This window comes from Crocuta crocuta, unplaced genomic scaffold, assembly GCF_008692635.1.
Source record: "Crocuta crocuta isolate KB4526 unplaced genomic scaffold, BGI_CrCroc_1.0 scaffold113, whole genome shotgun sequence".
Lineage (NCBI taxonomy): Eukaryota > Metazoa > Chordata > Mammalia > Carnivora > Hyaenidae > Crocuta > Crocuta crocuta.
In genome coordinates, this window is record NW_027530368.1 from 6448435 (window position 1) to 6467300 (window position 18866).

Here is an 18866-nt window from a genome sequence, read left to right on the forward strand (position 1 = left end):
CCCTGGGGAAGAAGTCACCTTAGTATTATGCATTTTGACTAAGGACAGGTCATAGGATCAAAACTGTATGTTTTGATACATACACAAAATAGGTTTTTGTGTAGGTTTTTCAATCCACAAAATAGTGATGACAACGCTTAAAGCTTCCTTCATAATAAACCATACACATGAATATTAACTTTGTGGCCTACCTATTGTTCTGTTGCAGAAAAAACAAAATAAGACAACTATGTTCCCTAGAGAATTTTAGCTAAGCCTTGAAAGAAAATCAAATGAGGGGCACCTGGGTGGCTTAGTCAGTTAAGCGTCCGACTTTCGCTTAGGTCACGATCTTGCGGTTCGTGGGTTTGAGCCCCTTGTCGGGCTCTGTGCTGACTGCCGGCTCAGAGCCTCGAGCCTATTTCAGAGTCTGTATCTCCCTCTCTTTCTGACCATCCCCTGCTCACGCTGTCTCTCTCTCTCTCTCTCTCCTAGAAATAAATAAAAATATTAAAAAAAAAAAGAAAGAAAATCAAATGACACAAATGAGGTGTTTCTAAATATAGAATACCTTTCTTTCCAAATAAATGTTACTCTACCTATTCTTATAACATATCCTGGTCAATTGTCTAGTTAATTTTCTTCTCGAGATTTTTTTTGGTAGTAGACTTCCAAGGTAAAATAAAACAGCTTTTTATTTTTATTTTTTTTTTAAAGGTTTTATTTATTTCTGAGAGAGAGACAGCATGAGCAGGGGAGGGTCAGAGAGAGAGGGAGACACAGGATCTGAAGCAGGCTCCAGGCTCTGAGCTAGCTGTCAGCACAGAGTCCGACGCGGGGCTCGAACCCACGAACTGTGAGATCATGACCTGGGCCGAAGTCGGACGCTTAACCAACTGAGCCACCCAGGCACCCCGAAATAAAACAGCTTTTTAAAAAGTACATTGAAATGACGCATGATATTCTATTGATGGGGCTATTTAATCCAACCATTGTTTCAATATGTTTAGGTTTATAACTGGCCAAGATATTTTTAGTTCTTAGGTAGAAATGAAATGATCAAGTCTTTCAAGCAACCACTTGCAGGACTTGGACACTAAAGCTTGAAGAGATGGGAACTCTGCAGAACCACTGAGAAAAACAGAACATATTCCTGAAGGTTCCTTGGAGAGAAGTTGGAAGGGTGGTACCAAGATGGATTTATCATCTTGTTTTGTGAACCTCAGAGAAGGAAAGAGGACATCTGCAAAGCATTTCCATGCTTCTCACCACACAGGGTATTACAGCAGAAGATTCTGCTGATAGTCAGTGCTCAGCAAATGAGATGCCAAGAATAAGGCTCTTAAAGATTATGTGAAGGCTTGACATGAGCTGGCATGTGAGATTCTGGATCTTTGCTGCAGCTGGTGGGTTCTTTGCATCGTTTATCAAGTTTTAAGGACTAACGACTTTGAGACAGGGAACTAGAAGTACTGTGAAGAGTCATGGCTTCTAATTACGCTTCTTAAACATCTTATTTTCGCTGTTTCAAACAACTGTCTTTTGTTTTGCCTTTAGTGCTGACACCTCAACATTGTCCCCTTTTAGAGCGGTGGAGAATATAGGGCAAAGTCAAGGAGTCTTTTCTACGGTGAATGTCCCCTCCTGTCCCTTGATGAAGGGTGAGGAATTCTGAGTAGAGAGTGTGATGCCAGGGTTAAGACAGAGCAACTAACATACATGACAGGTGAGGAAAAGTTTCAAGTCCAAATACTTATTAAGTAGTGAACACAATTATTTAAGACCACAAGAACTTTACACTATTTTTTCTCTTTAAAAATGATATTTTGATTTGATTATGCAGCTACTGATTTCAAAAAGGAGCTGATATTGGAAACATTAACCTGGAACTATATACTTTTCTGTTGCTTTATATTAAAAAAAAAAAAAAAAGAATACTATAGTGAATCTCCTGTGTGAACTTTGCCCTGAGATCTGAACCAGATCAGAGAGCAAAGAAAAGTGGGAAAATGTTCACATAAATGTTGACTGAAATAGTAGAGATGGGATCCTTTGTGAAGAAATATGACACTCTGGCATTTTTTCAAGTGTGTCTGTTCAGTCCAAATCAGTTATAAGGGTGGTTGTGGAAGTGTTTTAAAAGTGACCCTGCTCCTCAGTGGTCTTGAGAAGAATCAAGGCCACAGACTGCAGTGAAAGATTTTCTAAGATACTCCTCCCCTTGATGGAGCGAGTGAGAGGTTTCATGGAACATATCTGGAAATACAGCTTTAGAATTCCTTCAGCCTCAGAAGACTGGCTCTGGGCAAAATCTCCAAATCTCCAAACAAAACAAATTACTAAACATCCACAATGGAGTAAGAAGAGAGGCTCCCTTAAGGTATGTTTAATTGAGCCATTAATGCACAGTGAGGAGTAGCCCAAAGCACTTGCATTTCAACTTCCTGGCTCATTCACTGGGCATCCTAGGCATGTCAGAACAGCCTCGTAAAACACAACCAATTGTCTCTTATTCCATAATTAACACCTTGTAAAGTTGACAATATGATTATGGTTGAATTGAGCCAGAAATGAATTGGCACTTTTATCTGCATATAACATAGCTTCCTCTTGGGAACTAAAGGAATAATGTTGATAGGAAGGGAGCTGCCCACTGTGTGAGGACAAAGCAAAAGTAGTGTTATCAGAAGCTCCGTAAAACCTTTAAAGAATAACAAAGTTAAGTAGGATCTTAAAGGCTCTATGATTCCTTTATCAGCTTAATCAGCTTCTTCCTCCTTAGCATAAGACTGGCTTCACTAAGGCAGAGTAGGAAGAACCAAGTGCCAGGTGCAATTTTACCTTCTTTTTCTAGATTATCTCAACCTGCCAACCAATTATGAGGAAGTTACAATTATCATTCCTTTTACAGGTGAGGGAACTAAAGCACAGAGAGGGAAAGTAACTTCTAAAAATTCACACAGCCAGAAGTTCTGTGCTAAGGTTACCACCTGGAATTCTGACTTTGTAGTTGTGCTATGTACCATTATACCACACTGCCTTTTCCTCTGCTAAACTCTTTTTATTTTAATTTTATGTTTTATTTATTTCTGAGAGAGAGAGAGAGAGAGCGAGCGAGAGCGAGCGAGCTAGGATAAGCAGGGGAGAGTCAGAGAGAGAGGGAGACAGACTCTGAAGTAGGCTCCAGGCTCTGAGCTTGCTGTCAGCACAGAGCCCGATGTGGGGCTCGAACTCCTGAACCGTGAGAGCATGACCTGAGCCGAAGTCGGATGCTTAACTGACTCAGCCACTCAGGCGCCCCTAAACTCTTTTTTTGTTTGTTTGTTTGTTTTTAAACTAAGCTTTACACCCAGTATGGGGCCTGAACTCATGATCCTGAGATCAAGAGCTGCATGCTCTATGGACTGAGCCAGCCAGGCGCCCCCCTACTAAACTCTTAAAGCAATGTTTCTCAAGTTGGGGGTCCAAAGACACATTTTCCTGGGCTCGAATTAGCATTTTTAATGGTCTAATCTTTTGTGACAATCTGAAATAAATTAACATAAGCATGTTTGGGGAATCACATTATAACTGGGAATGGGCCTGTGTTGTGACTTCTTTTTGCCTATGTAAATCCCTGCCTTCTGTGAAGCCACAGACTTGGGGAGAGAGAGATTTAGTCATTAAGGTCACATGCTTCTTATAGTCTTATGACATCATTTATGCTCTATGGAAGGAAGAAAATCTCCAAATACAGATTGTATTCCTTGCTTACTTCTCCGTTGGGAGGGAACTTTTCCTTTTTTCATTGGTTGCCAATTCTCATTGGCTATTTTGTTTCTTTAATTTTTTAATGTACTTACAGTGTGGAAAAGTGGAGATACAGGGTTCCCTTCCTTCCCAACATTAATTATCAGTATTCTTATAGTTATGAGGTTGAATATTTTATTTAAAATAAATAAACTTGTAAAATTAGTCTTCCCTCAAACATCTCTCCCTACTTACTCTAGAATCTATCACTTTCAAATGCCCGGGGTGGGGGAAAGCAGCTTGACTGCAAAATGCAATCATGAATATTGCAAAGGATGCTGTATTTTTGTTGGGCAAAGTGATGGAAAAAACGGAAAGTCATGGATAAATGAGGACTGGCAGAGTTAGATCAGTTATAATTAAAGAGGAGAAAATCTACAAGGATTATGATAGGATAGGTGCTTTAAAAGAGAAAGTGTCAAGGGACTGAGAGAGGCCCTTGGGAAAACTGGTATAGTCTTCACATATTTCTGTACAAATGAATCTCTGTGGTTATGTCATGTCATCCAATAATTTTGAAATAAATTTCTCATTTTGGAATATGTTAGATTTATAGAATAGTTGCAACTATAATACAGAAGTCTTGTCTACTTCTTACCAGTTTCCCCTAATGTCAGTTTTTAACTTACCATGATGCATTTGTCAAAACTAAGAAATTGACACTTGCACATTACTTTCAACTAAACTCCAGCTTTTCAGATTGCACTGATTTTTTCCCTTTTTTTTTTTTTTTCCTGTTCCAGGATCCAATTCAGGATACCACACTGTATTTGGCATCTCATAATTTTGTTGGAAATATTTTAAACACAAAAATCCCTACCAATATTTGAACCTGTCCTTCTTCATTCTAAGAATTAGTGTGTTGCAGTTATAAGCAGAATTTTGCTAATATATAATGAAGTAAGTTTTTAATAATATTTTTTCTTCCATTTTTCAAATTGGGAGTACAAATCAAGACATTTCTCACACAATTTACTACCAAATTTTAACTATGTTACTTTAACTGTTTTTTTCATCCACTGTGTTTAGATGACTAATATAGTTGGCTAGAGGGGCTTCTTTAAAGTATGAAAAATAGGTTATTAGGATCTATGGATAAAAGGAATAAGTAAGTTTATTGTCTGTATAATCTGTAGAACTGTGTATAATGTGCATATTCATTATTTGAGCTAAAAATTTAATTAATAAACTGGTAAAACATAAATAGTTTTGATGCATTCTAGCATGCTCAGGTGAATACCTGGACAGTAATACATTGTCAGATGAATTACTCTCTGCCTTCCTCATGATACATAGATGTATACCTTCCAATAGACATGCAGCAATATGATTAAAAAATTAAGTTTTCATCTATTTCAGCAGTATTATATTTCACCACTATTAATTTTATAATATTATGAAATAAACCCCACTGAATATGTAGCTTATATATTAGAGGTAAGTCACCTTTACAGTTTTGTTTTTCACCTTTACATTTTTTTGGTTTAATAAATAACTCGTAATGTCTAACAGAATTAACACTTCCCAAGAAGCCAAACTCACTTCTCTTCCCTTTTACATATTTTAAGGAATTGTGGCTGTTAGCTACTGCCACAAAACTGTGTGCTGTGTGGCATAAAACTATATATTTCTTTGGTGTTTGAAGAATACAGCTAAGTTGGCCTACCTCTGATGCTAACCGGGCTCACTTACGTGTCTGGGCATGGACTGTGAGACAACTAGTTTGGCTGGGCTTAGAGAGATGACTGAGTTTTGCTCCATGTGACTCTCACCTTCCTCCTGGGAAAATGGGCTAGCTGGGCCTATCTTTCTCATTGTGACAGCAGAAGCACAACAAAGCAAGCCCAGATTTTCAAGCTTTCTCTTGCATCATATCCACTATTATTCCATTGGCCCAAAGAAGCAAATGGCCAAACTCAAAATCAAAGGGTGGGAAAATAAACTCTAAATCCTGATGGGAGGAATAGCAAAGTCACCTGGTAAAAGGCACAGACAAAGAGGGCTGAAAATGGATTGACCTGTTTCTTTCAAGGACTTAGCTTTCTGGTAACAGGGGCCCATCTTACAATGTTGAAAATGAGGTAGGGCCTGGTCTTGTAAGGAATACAGAATTTTCAAAGCCTTAAAACTGCAAAATACAGCACCTAATTTCTGTCATAAAATTTAGGAAAAGCAATTAGTAGTTTGGAAATTATGATTTTGTAGATTTTTATCGACTAAGTACAGAGCACTTAACTGAATCACACATGCCCACACTATGGATGGGGACTGATTTCTGAGTCCTGGACCATCTAAGAATGAATCTTCCTTTTACATCGTTGACTGTCATTCCTTAATTGTTATTCCTCATGTGGGATTGGCAGGGGGCACAAAGCTACATGCAGTTCATAGGATGGATTCATTCTGGGTAATAAATATATTTATTTTCATTATGCCTATAAACATTGATTTTTTTTGAAGGATGTTATTATGTGGCAAGGTTTCACGGTATTTTTAAGGAATATGACAGGAATCAATTTCTTAAATAAGCACTGAATTATCAGCTATTTGTTCAATTGGTTAATTCTAGGAGGGTTTTTAAATCCTGTCTTTCTTTATTCCATTAAAAAATTTTTTTTTTAATTTATTCAGTTTTGAGAGAGAGAGCGAGAGAGAGAGAGAGAGAGAGAGAGAGAGCAAGTGTGCTCATGAGCCGGAGAGGGCAGAGAGAGAGGGAGACACAGAATCTGCTCCAGGTTCTGAGCTGTCAGCCCAGAGCCTGACGTGGGCCTTGAACTCATGAACTGTGAGATTATGACCTGAGCCAAAGTTGGATGCTTAACTGACTGAGCCCCCCCAGGTGCCCCTACTCCATTTTTTGATGTAAATAATTTAGGAAAATAAAGTACAGTGAGGTGAAGATGAGTGTTATGGTTGAATGCTTGTGTCTCCCCAAATTCATATGCTGAAACTCTAATGCCCAAGGTGATGATACTAGAAGCTGGGGTCTTGGTGGGGTGATTAGGTCATGAAGGAAGAGTCCTGATGATGGGATTTTTAACAAGGTCTGAGAGAACTAATTCCCTTCTGTCTTCCGTAAGTGAGGACACAAGAAGTTGACAGTCTACAACTGGAAGACAGTCTTCACTCAACCTTACTGGTGCCCTGATCTCAGACTTTCAGACCATAATTGTGGCAAGTCTATTGTTGTGGCTGTCTATTGTTTATAAGGCACCTAGTCTGTGTCATTTTGTTATGGCAGTGTGAAGGGACTAGGACAATAAGGGAAGAAATATAACTTTTTTGTGTATTTACAATGACTTATGAGCTGACAACCTAGCTTAAATTTCCCCAACCCACCAGATGTTTCAAATGAATCAAATATTCTTTGACACCCAGAAAACAAAAAACAAAGCCAAACAACAACAACAACAACAACAAGGAAAGGAAGGAAAAAGCACAAAGGCATAGAAAGAAGAGGAAGTGGCTTATTTATTTAGGTTATTTAGATAAACAGTAGAGATGGTGATGGCATCAATTGCTTATTCCCTAGAAACTCCTATCCCTGGTTTCAAGATAGAATATAAGTACCATCTGGGCATTCTTCCAGGGTGTCATGAAATGCTAATGACCTCCTCTGAACTAAGCCTAATTTGCTCCTAAATTCTCGTTGTGTGGAATTTTTCTGTTTCTTACAGCAGGAGTCAAATCAGATGGAGTTAGATTGTGGACTGTCTTCTGAACTAGGAAGTCAGGGCCCCAAGAGAGGCTGGGCATATGCAGGGATTTCCATCCTTTAGTACTTACCCATCTGAGCAAAGCTTTCTCTCCATCAGTCCCCCCACTGCAAGCCTGGAAGACGAGTGGAGTGTGGGGAGGCTCAGTAAAGCAGCTTCACCTCCTTATTTATTTTCACTATCCAGCCTGAGAAGTAGGGAGATGGCGATTGGCTACTTTTGGCTCAATGACTAAAAAAATGAGATTAATGAATGAGAATATGTTTCCAAATGCTGGTATGGCAAGTTCAGTTATTTTTTAACTCATGATATATGAAACAAAGCCCACTATTGTAATTGTTAACGTTAGTATAATCTGCATTTTACTTTTCAAAATTGAGGGAGGGTATGGCAGTGGCAATGGGCAATATTCTGCAAAGTAATATTTTGTACACATAGACCATAACCTGTGGTAAGTTTTTCATCCCAGGTCCTTAAAGCTCACAAACAAGATGGGAGTTTTGTAAACAAACCACCTATAAAGTGAAATCGCTGCATTTCAGAGAAGGCTCTTCCCCTCTGGCTTCCCATCCATCTTTCCCCCTCCCTTTCTTCCTCTCCTCCCTCCATTCCTTCCTTTTCTCCCTCCCTTCCTCCCTCCCTTTCTTTTCCTCTTTCTTTTCTTCCTTCCTTCTTTCCTTCATTTTGTATTTTACATTTATAGCAAGTTGCAAGAATAATACAGTACTCTCTCATACCGTCCACCTAGATTCACCAATTATAAACCAAACACTTAGCCACATTTGATATCTCTCTTCAATATAATTACTATTATTATTACTATTAATATTTTTTGAAATTATTTGAGAGTAAGTTGCAGACAACATGGCCCTTTACCCTTTATCTAAATTTTAGCATGCATCTTCTGGGAGCAAGAACTTTCTCTAATATAATCATAGTGCAATTTTCAAACACAAAAAATTTAACATAGATTTAATACTACTATTCAATATAAAATCTATATTCAGTTTCACCAACTGCCCCAATGATACTCTTTATAGAGTTTTTTCTTCTTCACTGATTTGGGATTCAATCTAGAATCATGCACTGCCTTTTGTTGTTGTGTCTCTCTAGTTTCTTAATCTAGGACAGTTTCTCTCTTTTTTCCTTTCATGACATTACCATTTCTGAAAGAGAATGTGGTTTTTTTTTTTAAGAATGTCCCTCGCTTTGGATGTGTTTAATATTTTCTGAGGATCATATTCAAATAATACCCTTTGGCAGGAATAAAACACTAAATGATGGTGCCATATTTCTTAGTGCATCATGATAGGAGGCATGTGATATCAGTTTGTCTCATTAGTGGTGCTAAAATAGAACAACTGGTTCTATATCTACCAGAGTTTGCTATTGTAAGATTACCATTTTTACTTTTGTAATTCAAAAACAATCTGTGATGAAGTGTTTTAAGGTGGTGTAAATGGCCTGCTGTCCATCAAACTTTCACCTAATAGTTTTAGCATCTACTGATGAATCTTACCTGAGATGATTATTATTGTGATGGCTGTAACAGTGATTTTCGTAGGTTATCATTCAGAAGTTAGAAAAAAATTCTAATATTTTACTCTGATATTAATTGGGAGCTTGATTTTGTTATAGTTTGAATACTAAGACCTAAGAAACTCCCTAAATTCAACATCAGAATATTCTTTTTTATCAACATTGGATTTTCTAATTTCATTCATTTTTAGAGATAATATTGTATAGTGATAATTAATGTTACTAATAATTAATGTTTATTAAATGCATACTCTGTGCTGGAAAGCACTTAAGGTGTCTCATTTGACTCATAGCTATTATTAGACTCTATTTTCCAAATGAGAATACTAAGTATCAGAGACTAGTAACTTGCCTAGGGTCACATAGCTAGATTGTCCCAAACGGCTACTCTTGCATAACCCACCATTATTTCTACTGTGAAATAATCTAATGGGAAGGAATTGATCTACTCTGGCTGGGAATGTTGTCAGTGCCTTTATCTTCCAGTTCCAAGGCCAGGTATATTGTTATCTATTGAGTCTCTTTTCTTGCTCTTCTCTTGACTACTCAAGAGGTGGAGTAGTCACTAGTACTGAGGTGAATTCAGTCTCTTGATGTGAAATGGAATAAAACTGTGATGTAGCATAAGGCAGTGGTTGTCAAATTTCAGGTTTTCAAAAGCCCCCATGACCGGAGATTTTGGTTAACTTTTTTTTTCTTTTCCTCCCCATTCCCCCACCCCTGCCTGTTTTATTGAGATATATTAGACTTATAACTATATTAGTTTAAGGCATACAATATAAGGATTTCATATATATATATAAACTTAGGAATATAAAAATGATGCTATTAATCACTTACAGTAGTCCCCACCTTGTCCTTAGAGAATGTGGTCCAAGACCCAACACCTGCCCCCTGCCAAACAACTCCATGCCTGAAACTGCAGATAGTATCGAACACTATTTTTTCCTATACATACATACCTGTGATAAAGTTTAATTTGTAAATTAGGCACACTAAGAGATTAACAACACTGATAATAAAATAGCACAATTTACAATATACTGTAATAAAAGCTATGTGAATGTGGTCTCTCAAAATACCTTATTGTACTATACTTACCCTTCTTGTGATGATGTGAAATGGCAAAATGCCCAGGTGATGAGATAAAGTGACATGAATGATGTTGGCATTGTAACATGGTATAAGGCTACTATTGACCTTCCAATAATTCATCAGGAGGAGGATCATCTGCGGTTGATGACTGAGGTTAACCTCCGGTAACTGAAAGCAAGGAAAGTGAAACCATGGTAAGGGGGACTACTTCTACATTTTCAATTAACAGTTTTTCCTCTTATGTACTGACTATATTTATTTAAATATAATTTTCTTTGTTGAAGCTAATAATGAAAAATCTGGACTCGTATTTTGCCTTTTCCCCATTTTTCAAGAAATTCCTTTCTGCTGTATTTTACAAAGGCATCTTTTAGCGATAAATTGTAAAATAAAGAACCTGTGCTTTCGCCACAGATAATTTGGGAGTCCGCTCTAGGAGGTTAATTTTGAGGTGGGTTAAAGGGAGGGTAGTAAGAACCAGGGTCTCGGAACCAGCTTGAACAAAAATAAAAACCTGACCAAAGCTTTGGTCAGTAACATCGTTTTCTGGTTCAATATGCTCAACTTGTATTACGGTGGGTGTCGGCCAAATACAAATCTAGTCAACAGGTAACCGCTTCACGCCCCAACTCCTTGCACTGCGTCAGCCTGAGACCCTTGAGGGCGTAGGCTCGGGAAAAGGAGCCAGGGGCGGGGCGAGCAGCGTGAGGTTATCAAAAAGCGCCGCTGGCGCCCTGGGCAGAGCCGGCGCCTCATTGACGTCACCACCGTCCGACTGCGTTTCCCGGAGACCCGAGTAGAAGGCCGGCGAGGTATTATTCGAAGCTGGGGTTTGAGTTTTTTCTCGTGTTTCTGCAAAAGTTCGCTTCTTCTGGGAGTCCCGCTTTTTATCCCCTGGCGGACTGTGAGGAGCGTTGTCGAGCTGAGTAGCTTTTGCGAATGCGTTCCCTCACACCCGAGCGTTGGGGCAGCGTTGCTTCAGGACCCTCACTTGGGCTTGTCCTGCGGCTGCTTGGTGGCTTTGGCCAACCTTGGCCCCTTATCTCTCTCTCTGTGTCTGGCGTTTACTTTTTCTTCTCAGCTCCTCCTCTCAAATACTGGAAGGTGAAGGAGAAATTCAATGACTGCACAATTTTCAGTTGTCGTCAAATCTTGTTTAGGGATGAAGGCCAAAGTGAAAAGTATAGAGTAAACTTTACTGTGTTATCCACATTTATCATTCACATGTATGATCACAAACTGCCTGCTGGTGCAGTATTAGCCCATCTGAGTCGTTAGGCTAATCTCGATTTAAAGGTGAAATCTAGAGTGGGTACTCTTCAAGAAAGTTATCCTTTATGCCTCAGGAAGGTTAGGTGCGATTCAAACTTCTGTTTAAAATTATCTTTAGTGTCTTCCTGTGTGTTGACCGCAATTCAATTTTTACTTGATAAAGATGTGTATGTCCCACTTATTGACTTCTTTGGACTGTCTGATAATATACTGAAGCGAGAATTAATTCTATGTTGACACTGGTTCCAAAAATGTTGGATCCGAAAAAAATTCCAACAGCTATTGAAATTGAGAGAACCGTTTGTGATTGGTGGAAATGCTAGAACTCATTGTTTTGTTGAAAGATGAAATAATGACAGTGTGAACAGTGGCTTTCCAAAATGCTATAGGATATTATAGCTGCCTTCAAATAGCTATGTATGTATCATAGTACAGAGGTGATGCTGTTTTCCATAACTGCTTTTAATTTTCAAATGGTTCTTTTTATGTGTTGTCTCAGCTACTGTTTCCAAACATTGACTGTTCAGGTTTGGCTTTGAATAGTCCACATTGGATTAGGGTATTTGATCATTTTCACTTTAGTAAAATAATTACTACTACTAGCTAATAGTAATAACTGAAACATGCACTGTTCTAATAGCTATATATCTTAGGAATCTGAGCTCTATTTTATATTTTTCACAGCATCAGAGTATTTTATTGAATGAATATATCATAATTTAACCAGTTCTTGTTAATGGCCATGTAGATTGTTCCCTTCTTTAAAGTTTCAGTATTTTAGTGTGTTGCAGTAGATGTCCTTGAACATTATTTTGCGTGAAAATGTACTCTTTGGGAAGTAAAATTGCTGGGTCAAAGAATTTGTACATACACAATTTTGAAGCACAGTGCTGAATTCCTGCCACCCCCCATGCTCAATTTACACTCCACTTAATAATAACTGAGAAGCTATTTCTCCTCACCTTTGCCCGTATTAGGTACTATCAGTCTTCTTAATTTTTGCTTGTTTGACAGATGAAAAGTGGCATCTTGTTTTAGTGATTTATGTTTCTTTATAAGATTGAGTAGCTTTCTTTATGTTTATTGGTCATCTGGATTCCTTTATGTGTGAACTGCTGATTTTCTTTGTTCATTTTTCATTTGGATTATTCTTTTTGTTATTAAGTTGATTTGTAGAGGTTCCTTTTTATCTGCCTTTGTTGCAAATATTTTCCCTACTTTTACATATGACTTTAGACTTGGTTTGTTGGTTTGTTTATTCATTTTTGCATGCATACATTTTTAGGAGAGGCATCAGGAGTTTTTAGAAGGAGATTTGTGACATTATTGAAATAATTAGACACTCTGGAATATCAGCCTTTGTTGGGAATGTTATTAATACACTCCTCTTTTAAGGCCACAGGGTCTGTTTTGTTTTTATAAGCTTTGTTCAACAACTATCACAGATCTGGTGAGCACACCCAGGAACCTAGCTTCCTGTTACCCCCAATTATATTTGGAATTGAAATGAGATTTAGTAGAGCTGCTTAAGTATTCTAGACTGTACTTTCTATTTTAGGTGTTTTTCAATTTATGAACTGAATTATATTCTAAATGTTAATTTGTGAGTTAGCCATCTGATTTCATTATAGAAATAATGTACATAGGTTCTTGACTCTCAAAGTGTAATTAACTCATGAAGGCTAGCTTTTTTTAAAATGCAAATTCAAGATGTCTTGTAATTTTACCCCTATGTACTTATGTACCCTTAAATGATAAGGATATTGTTTAATATAACTATAATGCCATTTTTGTAGCTGAATTTTTTTTGTGTGTTTATTTTGAGAGAGAGAGAGAGAGAGAGAGAGTCAGAGTGAGACTGAGAGAGAGAGAGAGAGTCCCAAGCAGGCTCGGTGCTGTGAGTGAAGAGCCTGATGCATGGCTCGATCCCATGAACTGTGAGATCATGACCTGAACCGAAATCAAGAGTCAAAGGCTTAACCGGCTGAGCTACCCAGGTGCCCCTCATAGCTGAATTCTAATTTCATAGCAAAATTATCAGTGATCTCTTAGTGTCATCTAACATCTGATCCATGTTGTGTTTTTTTGTCTCAAAAATCTCTTTTTACATGTGATTTGAATCAAGATCCAAACAATGTCTACATATTCCGTTTGGTTGTTAGCTCTCCCAGATCTCCTTAATCTCTTTTTCCTCTACCTCCTCTCCCTTTTCTTAGTTTTGCTTCATCCCATTTATTTGTTACAGAAACCAGGTCAATTGTCCAATAGAGTATTTCTCATTCTAGATTTGTCTTTTTGCTTTCTTGTGATGTTGTTAGCTTCTCTATCCTCTGTATTTCCTGTAAAATGGAAGCTAGCTTTAAAGGCTCAATTAAGTTGATTCAACTTTTTTGGGAAGTTGGTCATGCTACAGAGATGGTGCTGTGTATATCACATTGCTTAATATCAGGAAATTCATAATTTGTGTCCTACTTTCTGTGACGTGAAGATTGATTCCTGGGTTTAAGTAGTGACAGTTGCAGGGCGCTTGGGTGGCTCAGTTAAGCATCCAGCTTCGGCTCGGGTCATGAGCTCACAGCTTGTGAGTGAGTTTGAGCCCTGTGTTGGGCTCTATGCTGACAGATCAGAGCCTCGAGGCTGCTTCGGATTCTGTGGCTCCCTCTCTTCTCTGTCTGCTCCTCCCCACCTCGCAGTCTGTTTCTCTCTCAAAAATAAATAAATGTTAAAAAAAAAATTAGTGACAGCCCCACCCTTCCATTGTAAACTTCCCCATTACCCCTTTATCTGTCAGTTTTTGTTGCCTGAATGTATAATTTCATTAGGGGTTGCAAAATGGTGATACATATTTTTTTAGTTTGTCATTCTTTCACTTTGTTAGCAGGAATTTGAAGTCTAGTTTTATTGCTTGGGAATCTGACAATCAGGAATAAAAAGGCTATCGTAGGGAAATTCTGTCAGAACAACAACTTATAGTGCTAGGAATGTACCTTTTCTGCTGTAGTTTTGGAGGCTTAAAGGAGTGTGATGGTCTTTTTGATGTGACAGCTTAGGGAGGCTGCAGCCCCCAGAGACCCCAATACCAATCTAGGTGTTGCTGTAAAGGTATTTGTAAATGTGATTAAAATGCATGAATCCATTGCCTTTAAGGTAGAATATTCTAGATAATCGGAGTGGTTATGATTCAATCAGTTAAAAGGCGTTAGAAGCAGAGCTGAGGATTCCCTCACAAAACAGATTCCACCTGTGGACAGCAGCTTCCACTTGTAGCCAAGAGGTCCGGTATGCCCTTCCTTGAGGGCCTGCCCTGCAGAATTTGGAATCATTTAGCCAGCCCCCACAGTTGCACAAACCTGTCTCTTGCGATAAATCTCTTTATATATATCTCCTATTGGTTCTGCTGCTCTGGGGGAGCTCTGGCTGGTGCCAGTAGTAACTCCCCTGAATCCTCTTCTCTAACAAAATGGGGTAGGGCGTGGTGGTAAGGGTCAGAGAACCTACTTTTTTAGGGTGACCCTATCATTTATTATCCAAACTGTCACTTATGAAAGAGAAATGGGGAGCTGAGTGAATGGCAGACTGAAACAACAGGTATACACTGGGATTGTCCTGGGCAGATCAAGACATAGTCATTCTGTGTGTCAGCCAGCAGTATGACACAGCCCCTTCAAGGAGCTTGTAGTCAAAGGGAAGTCAAGTTCATCTTGACACAATTACAAGCGGTCATGTCACCTAAAACACTATCTGGTAATGTCTATTTTGTAACATCTCAAAGTTGAGAGTTGAAACTATTGACCATTGGGAGACTACTCAAAGGCTCTTAAAATGATCTATTCAGTGAGAGTGGAGGGAAGCTTGTGGTGTAAGGACATTAAGGAGGCCAAATTGATGGGATCTGGGGCCTGAGGAAGGGGTGAGGGGTGACTCCTAGGTTCCTGGCTGGACTGACCTCCCTGAAGTAAGAGAATGAAGGGCAGGAGATGGGGGATGGCTTCTGTTCTGTGTCTGATGGTGTGCACCCTTCTTTTCTCTTGCCTGTGCTATGGTTTTCCTTACCATTGAGAGGAAGAAGTGGCAGTAACATTGTGTAGGAGTTACTAGGGAGGGTTTCCCTCCTCTCTGCGCTTTAGTCTCAGCCAGACCTTAGTGGATGGAAAGAGGCAAATTTTCTCATGCCCTTCTCCACCTCTACTTTTGCTGTTGGTACTTTAGAAGGAGGAGGTGGAAGGGTGAGAAATACCTATAGAACTTGGGAAGGGGTAAGGAGCAGAGAGCAGAAGAGGGTGAGTTCTTTGCTCCCTTCTTTGGACATTTTACCATGTACAACTTTGGGCAAGTTATTGAATCTGAAGTAAATGAGTTAATGTGTATACTTAGAATAGTGTCTGGGTCATAGGCAGTGATTTTCAAATGGTTGCTGTTGCTGCTTATACCATACATGCATGGCATCATCCTGGGATCTGAGTAACAAAGGGAACGGGGAAGTTTCTGCAGTTTTCTCCCTGTAACTTTTCCTGTGGAAAGAACAAATATTCAGGAACTGTCTCTATAAAATGTTAGAAGAAGTCATATGAATTGGAGGGAATTTCTGATAATAGAAGAACCATTATTTTGTAGTCGGCCTTGCCTTTATTTTTTAGTTAGGAAAAAGGCAAGTGGTTCAGTTCATATTTAATGAGGGTAATTATTCTTACTGCCCTGCTTTCAGTGTTCACCTCCACCCATTTTAACAATAAATAACTACTTGTTTATTGGGGCTTAGGGACCAGGAATAATTGCAGGAAAAATCCCCATCGTGATTCTGGGGAGGAAAATTATTCTGTAATAGAAAAATTGAATGAAAAAATTCACATTTAAATAAAGGCCTTTTTGTGTTTCTTATACTTGCGGTATTTGTTAAGAGCCAAAATACTTTGTTAAAATATGCCTTTATTTAAATTTAATGATTATTTATTTTTATTACAATTTTAATACATGCTTTTTGAAATAAAATTTAAACAATGAAGAATGAAGAGTTAGAAAAATGAGTCCGCTTGGATCCTCTTTCCTAATCTGTTTCTTCTCAGAGAGAACGTCTTTTTTGTATATCTCCTTCCAGACCTTTTTCTACATATTTTCATATTACAGGTTTTTAGAAACAGACAGCATATGTTAGATACATATTGCTTTGTATACAATATTCTGTGATTTTTTTTCACCATGTCTCATTGTGTGTTACTACATAAAGATTTACTTCTTTGTTTTTAATATTCTCTTGAATGGATGTGCTGCAGTTCATTTAACTGTTTCCCTATTGATGAATATTTAGATTAATACTTCCAGTATTTTGTTAGAGATTTTTCATTCAACAAATGTTTATTGACTGTCAGGCAGTGCTAGTGAAGAAAACACAAAAATTTCAGCTCTCCTGTATTTCCCTTCTTTTGGAGGTGGTCAGGCAGTAAGTCAGATGCTACTAAGGACTCGGAGGCAGAGGAAGTAGGGAGTGCTGGAAGTGGAGTGAGTGTGTGCCTGTCAACAAGGGTGATCAGGAAACGATTACCTTCAGGTAACCTTTGAGTAGAAATCTGGTGAAGGTGAAGTAATGAGCTCTGAAGCTCCTGGTGGGAGAGAAACATTCTAGGGAGGGAAGAAGTGCAAATGCCCTGAGGTAGGGGCATACCTGATGTGAAAGGAAGAGCAATGAGGCTGTTATGACTGGAGTGGAATAAGGAGATGAGGTCACAGAGGAGGCAGGAGAGAGTCAGGGCTTTTTAGGCCTTGTAAGGGGTTTGTCTTTCATTATTTTTTAAAATTTTTACTTAAATTTTTATTTTTATTTTAGAGAGAGCCTGCACATGAGCATGGAAGAGGGGCAGAGGGAGAAAGAATTTTAAGCGGGTTCGTGCTCAGCGCAGAGTCCAACGCGGGGCTCAATCTCATGACCCTAGAATCATGACCTGAGCCGAAATCAAGGGTTGGACACTCAACTGACTGAGCCACCCAGGTGCCCCAGATTTTGCCTAGATTTTATCTTTTATTTATTTTTTATTTTTTTAAATATTTTTTAATGTTTATTCTTGAGAGACAGAGTGTGAGTAGGGGAGGGGCAGAGAGTGAAGGAGACACAGAATCCAAAGCAGGCTCCAGGCTCCAAGCTGTCAGCACAGAGCCCGATGTGGGGCTGGAACTCACAAACTGTGAGATCATGACCTGGGCTGAAGGCAGACGTTTAACCAACTGAGCCACCCAGGTGCCCCCAGATTTTGTCTTTTATTGAACGGGGTGTAGTGAGCCTTTAGAAATTTCCAAGCAGAGTTACTGATATAATGTGACTTAGATTTGTAATGATCACCCTGCTTTCTTGATAAAACTATCAGAATGGAAACAAGGAGGCCACTTAGGAGGCTACTGCAACAATCTGGGTAAGATACAGTGATGGCTTGAACTGGTTTGGACCAGGAATGTTGCAATAGAAATGGGAGGATGAGATTGGATTCTAAATCTGTCTTAAAGATAGGGTGAGAGAGAAGAGTCAAGGCCCATCTGTAATTTTAGGTCTGAGCGATTGGAAATGTGGCTTTGGGCACATTATGTTTGAGAATCTATTAACATCAACCAGAGATACTGAGCAAGCAGTTGGAAATATGATTTGGAGGTCAGGGTTGGAGATAAAGACCTGGGAGTCATCAGTATATTAATGCAATTTAAAGCCCTGAGCTCACCTAGTGAGTAAATTAGAGAGGAAAAGAGAATCAAGGACGCCTGTGGGCATTTCAAGGATAAGAGGCTGAGGATATGAGAAGGATGCAGCAAAGGAGACCAAGAAAGCATCCATGAGGTAGGAGGAAATCAAGAAAATGTGATGCAAAGGAAATGAAGAGAGTGAACAATGTCAAGTGATGAGAACTGGGAACTGACCATTGAATTTAACAATGTGGCTGTGTGGATGACCTCGACAAGAGCAATTTTGAATCAGAAGGAGGCGCCCTGATTGTGGCTGATTCAAGAAAGAATGACAGGAGAGGAATTGGGACTGTTAGTATAAGCACCTGTTTTGAGGATTTGTTCTAAAAGGAATTGGAACTGTTAGTATAAACACTTCTCTCAGGGGATGGAAAATGAGGCTTTTGCTGGAGGGGGATATGAAGTCAAGATACTTCTTTTGTTGTCAAAGATGGAGAAATAAAATGCTGTAAGCTTATGGGTAATGATGGAGCAGAGAGAAAAACTGATGCAAGAGAAAGTGGGAGAGATTGAGAGAAGAGCTCAAGGAATCCATTTCAGTAAATTTGTATGTATGTATGTATACAGAGATTTCTCTAGGCTAGATTCTTAAGAGGATTTCCTGAGTCAAAGGGTATGTACATTTAAAAAATCTGTACCAGTTTATATTCCAACCTTCATTGTATACCCTTGCCAACAGTGAACTTTGCTGATCTTTAAAATTATTGCCAGTCCAATGGATGATATCTTTTTTAATTGGTAGGAAGTCTTTAT

The 18866-nt window shown here is 38.7% G+C and overlaps 1 protein-coding gene across 3 annotated transcripts in view; it reads left to right on the forward strand.

The window, feature by feature from the left end:
- The first annotated feature begins 10867 nt into the window (after window positions 1-10867).
- Window positions 10868-18866, forward strand: part of C1D (C1D nuclear receptor corepressor) — a 15317-nt gene continuing 7318 nt past the window's right edge. The window contains exon 1 of one of the 3 annotated variants that reach the window (XM_077766397.1): window positions 10868-10930. Coding sequence is in view for 1 of the 3 variants with exons in the window: in XM_077766396.1 (XP_077622522.1) it covers window positions 11058-11222 (165 nt within the window). In the remaining 2 variants the exon portion in view is untranslated. Of the gene's footprint in view, window positions 10931-11040; window positions 11223-11786; window positions 11808-18866 lie in introns of those variants that run through there. The other 2 variants (XM_077766396.1, XM_077766398.1) reach the window with 2 other exon arrangements.